The sequence below is a fragment of the Porites lutea genome, chromosome 8, assembly GCF_958299795.1.
Source record: "Porites lutea chromosome 8, jaPorLute2.1, whole genome shotgun sequence".
Lineage (NCBI taxonomy): Eukaryota > Metazoa > Cnidaria > Anthozoa > Scleractinia > Poritidae > Porites > Porites lutea.
Window position 1 is genome coordinate 6,113,816 of NC_133208.1, and position 10,353 is coordinate 6,124,168.

The 10,353-nt window shown below is 36.4% G+C and overlaps 1 protein-coding gene across 1 annotated transcript; it reads left to right on the forward strand.

The window, feature by feature from the left end:
- Window positions 1–4,751: 4,751 nt before the first annotated feature.
- On the forward strand, window positions 4,752–8,302 carry LOC140945057 (uncharacterized). Its single transcript, XM_073394127.1, has 4 exons — window positions 4,752–4,800; window positions 5,677–5,776; window positions 6,813–6,916; window positions 8,007–8,302. The coding sequence occupies exons 2-4, from the start codon at window positions 5,690–5,692 to the stop codon at window positions 8,194–8,196; spliced, it is 381 nt and encodes a 126-aa protein (XP_073250228.1). The 5' UTR covers window positions 4,752–4,800; window positions 5,677–5,689; the 3' UTR covers window positions 8,197–8,302.
- The last annotated feature ends 2,051 nt before the right edge of the window (window positions 8,303–10,353 follow it).

The following is a 10,353-nucleotide window of genomic DNA, read 5'->3' on the forward strand; positions in this document are numbered from 1 at the left end:
ACTCATCAGGCAATTACGGCGAATGACCGGTAAAATTCATTCGTTTTATATATAGGTACAAGAGTTTGCTGCATGCGCATTGGTAAGTAGTAGTTGTTTAACCTAATTCTTAAAGTTTATCACTACCATAACTGTTCCTGTTTGTGCGGGGACATGAACTTGCTAATTCATTGCAGTCATTTAGAGTACATAGTATATATATATTTTTTAGTTTATTAAAAACTTTTAGAGAGACATATTATTAAGCTCCATTAACTCTAGGGTTGGTATTTTTTTGGTATTTTATTGGAAATAAGGGAACATATATGTTTAAATCGAGTTCGTTTTGTCTGTTCCTGGGTCGGGAGGATGTTCAATGATTTCTGTAGCGATCCTTCAGGATGGATGCAAGTTCTACAACTATAGAATTCTATAGTTACCTCATGATCAGTTGTCACTGCAGATTTTGATTGCATGCATTTCCCTTCAAGGGCCAAGGCACTCAGTTTTCCATTTTCTGCAGTTGCAATTTTCTGGTTGTCGGACTAAGGTTCTGGAGATTTGCATTGCGCAGATTCATCGCAATAAATCGATGGATTATACTTCTGAAGTCTGGAAATCAGAATATTAAGTTTCTTTTTAATCACCTGCAGTTCCTGAAACGTCGACGGTTACTTAATTATTTGCTTATTATTCTCTATCATTTTGAGTTTGAGTTCCTTTTCTTGGGTGATTTTAGCAGACAGCCAGTCAGAAAAGATCACCAGATACACTCGTTTTTACAAGAACAAATTTATAAGAATTTCGAGGCATAAATTTCAGAAATTTAAGAATATGATATGTATAAACCTAAGGCTGAGATTCTGAAGATGATATAATTTGAAAATTTATAAATAGAATACATTTATATGTTTTGAACTTAACCGTAAAATTATTCCTTTCTCTGAACGGCAAAACAAGCCACCAAAGCGAAAAAACGTGCATTTTTGCAATTTATACCCAATAATAAAACGGAAAAATCAGTTGCTATAATTTAAGAATAATACAAGTCATAGAATATTTTCTGGAAAAACAACGTTCTTGTAAAAGGAAAAGAGTGTATGTATCGGTAGCTAGTAAAGAAGCCACCAAAGCGAAAAAACGTGCATTACTGCAATTTATACCCAATAATAAAACGGAAAAATCAGTTGCTATAATTTAAGAATAATACAAGTCATAGAACATTTTCTGGAAAAACAACGTTCTTGTAAAAATGAAAGAGTGTACTATGTATCGGTAGCAAAGCAGTTCTTATGATACTTATGATATGGAGATTATAGTATGGAGAGTAAATTATTCATGTTACTGTATTATGCTAAAGTTGTTTGGCTGCGGCACTCCCAGTTAGGTTGCAGGAAATAAATCGTAAGTTACTGAAAGTTCGATAGTTTTTAAATGTACGTTCCAGGCCACTTTTTTTTATGTAAAAGAAAACCAGGGCATTTTCACCAATGATGAAAAGACACCATGATCTAAAGAACAGTGGATGATCTTCGTAATTTTCGCAACACAGAAAAACACCCGCTAATATTAGGACCTTACATTTTTTTGTGGTCTGGCAGGTCTGAGGTCTTTCACTTATGTTTCTTGACTGTGATCTAAGATGATTGCAAATTTTTTGGGTGTACATATAATACTATTAACACTATGTATGATTTGTTTCACTCTTGGACTGTTTGCAAATTATTTTTCCCTAAAATCACTTACCCATTCCCTCAAAAGTCACATGAATGTGTCCTTAAGTTAACCTGATTTAATGTGGATTACAAGTTTAATGTTTGATTTAAATTATAAATCTATTAATAGGAGCTTCGCTTTTAGCCCTGGCCAAACCAAGGAGTTTGCCTTCGAGATTACCAATTGATATTGCAAGAAGATACTCCACCAAACTGTATTTACAAAATTAATAGAAGTAATTACTTATTCCCACAATGGAACAAGGTTTATAAAAAGGTATAGATTGCAATTGTCTTCATGGACCTTGAATAAAGGAGTTTGCAATGAACAATTGTGAACAAATTCTGTATATTTAAGGACCAAACTCAAGTTTATTTATTTATATGGTAGTCATCAACTATACCTCCTTTATAGAAATAAGAACCGACTTAGCCTAAATTGCCAATAACTGCCCCAAATGGATCTTGATCACATTAGATTAGGCCTGGAAAACAAATTCTTCCCAAACAAAATAACCCAATCGCCCGCCTACATCATGCACCAGAAAAGTAATTCTTAAAGTTTATCACTACATAATTATTCCTGTTTGTGAGGGGACATGAACTTGCTAATTCATTGCAGTCATTTAGAGTACATAGTAGATATATATTTTTTAGTTTATTAAAAACGTTTATAGAGACATAAGCTCCATTTACTGTAGGGTTGGTATTTTTTGACTACTTTCCATTTTATTGAAAATAAGAAAACATATATGTTTAGATAGTTCTTTTTGTCTGTTCCTGGGTCGGGAGGATGTTCAATGATTTCTGTAGCGATCCTTGAGGATGGATGCAAGTCCTACAACTATAGGGTTCCATAATTACCTCAGTTGTCACTGCAGATTTTGATTGCATGCAGTTCCCTTCAAGGGCCAAGGCATTCAGTTTTCCTTTTTCTACAGTTGCAATTTTTTGGTTGTTGGACTGGTTGTGGAGATTTGCGCAGATTCATCGCAATAAATCAATGGATTATACTTCTGAAGTCTGGAAATCAGAATATTAAGGTTCTTTTTAATCACCTGCAGTTCCTGAAACGTCGACCCACAGTTACTTCTCCGCAGTCTACGGTTATACTTCTCTGAAAACCCAACGAAACCAATTTATAAAGTATCATGTACATTGGTTGTGAATTATTTATAGCTTTAACGTAAACTAACGAGGTTTAATTAAAGGCTTTGCAATTTCAGATACTTTATTTAAAGACTGATATATTATCCTTATAGAAACCTTATAGGGGCGCAAACTTGCTAATTCATTGCACTTACATTTATTCAAACTACACTCTAGATATATATCTATATATATGGTTTTCTGTAGTTTATTACAAACACTTCACAGAGACATTTTTCTATTTTAAGTAAACTGGGTTAGCATTTTTTGAGTACTTTTCATTTTACATATTTTTTCCTGTTTGTTGGGGCACATGAACTTGCTACTTTATTGCAGTCATTCAGAGTACATAGTAGATATATATTTTTAGTTTATTAAAAACTTTCATAGAGACATAAGCTCCATTTACTGTAGGATTGGTATTTTTTGACTACTTTCAGGCACCTCACATAAGGCAACAAATGTGTTTAGACAGTTTGTATTGTCTGTTGCTGTGTCGGAAGGATGTTCCGTTATTTTTGTAGCAATCCTTGAGGTTCGATGCAAATTAATTTCAAGCTCCATACAAAAGGTTTAATTAACAACCCTCTCCTCAGAGTAACATACTAACAATATATTTGGTGCCTGATAACTCTTATCAAAACTACCTCAAGCCTTAACTCGCTCGCGGCACGTAATCAATCATTCTGCTTAATCAACATAAGGATTGATAATAAAAATGACAATGATGATGAAGAGAATGATAATAATTCTTCATGAAATACTCATATTCATTCAATAATTGTTTAATTTTACATAGTAAGCGCATTTTTAAGATGCGAAGATGATCTAAAGGGCGCAAACAGATAACTCTTTTAGTTGGCCCACGTGGAGTACTCCCTTGACGACAAGAAATGAATTGTAATTATAATTTCCAGTGGGAAAAAACAATCACACTTACGACTGTGAATATGAAATTTCTCGGACTGATCAAACAACGTGAAAGCGCTTCAGGCAGTGTGAAAGACTTTCGAAATTGCGACTAGTTAATACACCAGTCCCATCACAAAGACCAAAAAAAATACAGATCATGAAATAGGATGTATGAATTGATTTTGCATGTAATACGACGTGGTATGGTCTAACTACGGAGAAAAGACAAGATAAAAGAAAAATAAGAAAATAATCTCATAGAATTAATTTAAATAACAGCAACCTGAATATACACAAGAATGTATTAATTAAAAAGGCTGATGGGTTATGTTTTTTATGATTCAAAACCAATTTAATTATTTGCTTATTATTCTCTACCATTTTGAGTTTGAGTTCTTTTTCTTGGGTGATTTTTTTTTCGTTTACAAGAACAAATTTATAAGAATTTCGAGGCATAAATTTCAGAAATTTAAGAATATGATATGTATAAACCTAAGGCTGAGATTCTGAAGATGATATAATTTGAAAATTTATAAATTGAATACATTTATATGTTTTGAACTTAACCGTAAAATTATTCCTTTCTCTGAACGGCAAAACAAGCCACCAAAGCGAAAAAACGTGTATTACTGCAATAAATATACCCAATAATAAAACGAAAAAGTCAGATGCTAAAATTTAAGAATAATACAAGTCATAGAATATTTTCACCCTAAAATTGGCAGGAAACTAAGAATATTCAGGCCTGGGCCGGAAAAATAACGTTCTTGTTAAAGGAAATGAGTGTATGTATCGGTAGCAAAGCAGTTCTCGTGCAAAGCAGTTCTCGTGCGGTTGGTCACGCGCTCTTTCGTGCCTGACGCCTTTCCGAAGAATTGCTCAGCTGTTGATTTGTTTGCTTCCATCTAGAGTTCGTTTACCCTGAATTTTAATTGATCTCAGATACTTTGAAATAGGTCTACACAAACGCACATTGATCATTTTACTGTTGGTTTGACTCGATTCTTAAGTCTTAATCCAACTGAAAGAGAATTTTGACTAACAGGTATGTCATAATGTTTTTAGGTACTTTGTTGAAGAACTTTTTAACACCCAAACTTATCGTCATTAACCAGGGAAAACAAAAGTAGTCAATTCATTTGCGCAAAACTCGAGTCTCTTAATCTCCCTGATTTGATCTATCTTAAAAAAATTACATTTTTCACTGACCATCAAATCTCGCCCAAGAATATCAATATATTAACAACAGAAAAGGTTGCACCGAATTCTCTGAGACATTTTTTTGGTAAGTTATGTATAGCTGGAGATTAGTTTGCAGGATTTCCATGTAGATATTAAGGTTTGGTGGTGACCAAACCAAAAAAAAAGGGAAAAAGTTCAATTTTGTTTTAGCCTGCGAGCAAGCTCTCCTAGAGCTCCTAAGAATTAAATTGTACTCTGCTGAGAATGGTGAAAATTTAATAAGCGCCCAATCTCAAGATCCAAAAATTTAATAAGCGCCCAGCGCGGTTAATCGAATAAATGTGGTATTCCAGCCAGAGATTCAAAAGCTAAAATAGTAAATCATCTCATTACTTCAAAAAAGAGTTCGTGTTTTTCATATATTAAGTACTCCTACAATTTCGACGCAGCTATCTAGAGCTATAATACAAAGAATAGCCAAGAACTATTAAGAAATCAGAGAAATTTTACGGACGGATATATTTGAGAACGTTTAATTCTGGTCAATTTACCCTAGTAAACTGAACGAGCGAGTGGCCTATTAAACGAACGTCAAGTAATTTACTATTCTTGTCTGTGACGCGTTGAAAAAGTTCTTATTATATGAAGTAAAAACGTTTAATGCAAACAATTGCTGAATATGTAATAAAAAACATAATAAAATCCTTATTTAGTGTTTATACCACTGCTTTGTTTTTAGTTGTTAGGGTACCATGAAAGCGTCCGTGGCCTTTGTTTTGCTTGCCTTTCTGTCCGCGACCACTGCAAAAGTTCATGTTCAAAACAGGAGGGCTTCCAAGGTAAACAGTTTTATAAGCAATCAGTTTTGTTTGATGCTATAACAGGATATTACGGCGCCGCAAATGATTCCAGAGTAATAACCACAACTTAATTCATTGCACATCAAGCAGATAAGTACAAGCTCTTGTAACCTATTCAAACTCACTTTGTTCTGTTTGTTGTCAGGAAACGTTTTTAAAGAAATATTATAAAGTTACATCCATTCGTAGTAGTTTCTACAGTAAAAAATAAAAACTTTGCTCTGACTTTCATCAAGTTTATTAGTAAATCAACTTACCATCACTTCTTAGCCAAGTGTTGATAAATAACGTAGTGTGATCCAGAGTTGCACTGTTTTAGCTTTGATTGCACAGGATCCCGATAGTAACATTCAAGCTGCTTAAAATTGGGGCGCACGAAAAGTGCTGTTTATTGGCTTAATTGTAGTCGTCACAAAGTTCTACCCTGCGAACCGCACACGTATTTCCGATCGTCTCTTCTATCCCTCCGAAAAATAACGTCTGCGAACCCCAGCGGCAAAACGATTTCCTTGACGTAGAACCTTTTTAGCCAATCACAGTTTAGCTCTTAGAATCAAGGAACTACTCGCGAGACTTCTTGCAAGATCGTGCGCGGTGGATACGTTTTCAAGTCAAAATTGAAAGGACGACGTACCCTGTGTACAGCCGCCCTTTTTTCTCACAACGACGCGTTCACGAAAGTTTATTTGCCGGGACTGTGGCACTTATTGATGAAATAAGCACCAAAAGGATTCATATTGAAGAAAAGATCAAAGGGAGAGAAGCGACGACCGGAAACACGTCTGCGGTTCGCAGGCTATTTAAGTTCGCGCAAACACAGAAATAGTGAATGTTACTAATGCTTAAAGCTTACTTAAAAACTTAGTTGTTTGTTTAGGGACTTCTAATAAGAGAAAAGAGATTGTGTTTTCAGGAGCTCATAAGGTATTAGAAAAAATAGTAGTAAAAAATCTTAAATGCATGGCGCGATGAAGACTCAAGGTAGGCCTTGTTTTCATTCTTCTTTTGTACCCAGGTCATTGAGGACCCAGATGAAGCAAATAACTTCCTCAAGAGAGCATCTGTATGTTTAACGTGTCCCCTAACAGGGGTGAGATGCTGCCTGCCAAGTGTTTGCCGGTAAGCATACATTAAGGGAGGGAACCTGGCACCAGTCCTATTTTTATTTCCATTTCTTGGCAAAACATCTTTGCATTTGTCTTTCCGAGCATCTCTTTTCACCCTTCATAGACACACACGTGATTGACCTCGTATAGATAACTCTCCTCTAATTCCCCCTCTCTCCCCCTCACCACCCCCCTACGCCCTCTGTGTGCACTTAACTACAAGATTACCGTATTTACTCGATTACACGCAGCCCTCAATAACACGTCGCACACTGAATCGGAAGATAATGCGACGTTTAATCAAGGATTATAAAAGGTTGTAAAATATACCCAAACAGAATCCGATAGACGGTTATATATAACGCAAAACCTAAACTGTACTGCTTAACTCCGTAATCTATCAGACATTTGCATCAGCAAAAAAGCGATTCATTGGAACTTTAAACATATTTTTGTTAGACATAATATTTAGAAATGGTTTACAATAGTTGTAATCAACCGGGATTGAACAAATATGATTTTGAAATAATCGCAGCTCTTGAATAAACGCTCCATTGGAAGTGCGCCGCGCGTTTTACCAAGTCCGGGGAGAGGGGGGGGGGGGCGGGGGGGGAGGGTGTACTTAATAAAGTTTTATCCGGGGATGCTCCGCCCCGAGGTCCAACCCCTTACCCTTCTATAAACGATTTTTCATGAAAGAGGTGCCTCTTTTGTATAACTTCCATGGTCAAATGGTACCCCTTTCACCATGTACCGTCTTTTAAGTAGGAATCAATCCCAAAACCAGAAGGTTTTCTTGACTTTTTATAGCCATAAAATTCATCTGTTAGCCCTTTTGGACCTTTTTTGCATACCACAATGACAGATTTCCCTTCCCTTTCATATATTTCAACTAGTGAAAACGTTACCCTTTCATATGAGTCCACCTGCACCTACCCAAAGCGGCTGTTTGATATACCTGAAGCCTGAAAAAAAAAAACGTATCCCTTTCCTCCCCGGAGTACCTCTCCCTGATTATCATTTATTTCAATAACATGAAATTGGATCCTTAATGTGTTGCATGACAGTTTTCTCAGTTTTTGTATATTTTGTTTTTCTGTTAGGCCCACTGATGGAAAGTGTTCCAGTAATCCAACAGAGGTCGCACGTGAGACAGGGAAGAGTGTACTTGAGCGTGCAAATGAGGTCAAAAAAGCGGCACAGGAGCAAGTACGGGAACAAGTGTCTGAGCGTGGACGTGAGGTCAGAGAACGCACTGAAGAAGCTCGTGAAAAACTAACAGGCTGGCGATAATGCGATTGAGACCATGATGTATACGTATCATATTTCAAACAGGACTGACTGTAATGGTCCAAGATTGTATCAGGCTTATCAATAATATTAAACTGCAAGAATCATATTCCCTCTCCTTATTTTGTCTGATTTTGTTTCCCCGGGGGGACTCCCGTATAAACGTGACAGGGATGCTCAAAGTCTCGCTTAGGAAGATAAATTGCAGATTTTAGTCTTAAGGATGTTTGGAACGGAAAGTCACCATATTTGCTTCTCAGGTATCGCTTAGAGCTGTGTGTAAAGAAAAACTAGAGATTTATGACAATTCTGTTGAAATGTTATAGGTGAACGCATTCTATGTTAATATTACGTTAATAACAAAAAAAGCATGTGACGACTTGTGGCCATAGAACTGACTGGAGGAACAGTATATCAGTTTCTGAAGGAAGGAGCTTGCGGCTCATCGGTTTGACAAAATTCAGGAGATCACCTCTACGGGAATTCACTTCTCTTCCCCTGTTTTTTTAGTTTTTTCTACGTTCAAGAGACACTAATCAGCTCCTGCCTTTTTTAACGCACGTACAATTGACCTTACTCACGATACCTGCCATCTTTGCACGCGCTGAAGGACTGACGGGACAAAAGCAATGTCACGTGGTTTCTCAGGGAGCAAACAAGTGATAAAATCCACCAATGCACAAAATCGCGGTCGAGTTTGTAAATTCTAGACATCAGACAAATAAGAACTTTTTATCTTAAAGATGATAACTGCAAATTGATTATGGGTTAAAATGATCATTTGCTACGTTTTTAGATGTAGTACCGACCGTAAAGTCCCCGAGAAAGTAATAAGGACGTACAACTTGTCGAAACTCGAACTGTATATTTTGCACCACTATTAAATCGTTCATTCGTTTTGAGTTAAACGAACAAACTCGAATGCTATTACTAGTATTGGCCAATTTTGTCACTTGTTTGCCCCCTGAAATACCACGCGACATTGTTTTTGTTCCATCAGTCCTAAAGGGCGTGCACACAGATAGCGGGTATCGTGAATAAGGTCTATAGCGCTTGTATCAAAAAACAGTATTATGTGTTTACGTTTAACGGTGCATAAGCTGGGAGAGAAAGGGATTAGAGTGATTTTGCCGCCATGCCGAATTTTCAAGGCCTCATTTAACTGGTTCACTTTAGATTACTATTAACACGGCTAAAGTAAACAGATTCATCAAGGGGAACGACAAGCGGCAAGGTAAAGACTGGGGCGTAAGGTGCGACAGCGGTGAGACATGTTGCCCGCCACTATGTGTCTGCACGTACGTATACAGAAATCTCACCGCAATTTCAGACGGCAAAACCTTTTTTACGGGCACTGAAAAGACCAGGGGAATAAATTATTAATACTTTATTGGTACTCGATTCCGCGGGTTTGCGATTTCGCGTTTTTCCCGATTTTAAAAGATATCGCAAAAGACCCGAGAAAAGACCCGCGAAAAGAATGAAAATCCTCTAAAAATTTAACCACATATTTCCTACTTAAATCGCGTAAATAAAACCCCACTAAATATTCTCGAGCTAGTAGTTTCAGCGAAAACTGCTAGGGGATATTTCAAAAATGTTGAGGAACAAGTCATTCGACTTCCGATCAAGGCTTGGCCCTTGGTAAAGCGCAATTTATAGTGGTTCTTTTAAGAACTAAAGAGTACCTTTTAAAGAATAGCACTATTGCTAATTGGCTTTTGTTTTAAGAATTAGAAAACATTGGATATACTTGAAGTCCCGAAAATTCGGGCTGCTGGCTCGTTCTACCTCAGAGCAATTCGTTTTCGAAATTTCAAAAACTCAAAATGCTGAATTTTGAACCACTTTCTAGTTACGAACTTCTACTCCAACGATTTCTCCTACCATGAAATTTTTTAGGCATCCTTTGAAAAGTGGGGTCCACTTAAGTGCTAGTTTTGCTAAAAAAATATTTACCAGCAGTCAAATCGGAATATTTCATATTGTCATTCGATGCAAATTTTTCTTCTTTTCCATTGGTCGAAAGCCCACCTTGTGACCTGCAAATAACTGCTTACAAAAAATGGTCTAATCATGCGCAATGTCGATCAACTGTGTTTAACAATTCATTTCGATTAAAAATGATCATCATTTCAATTAAAAACTTTTCATTTCATT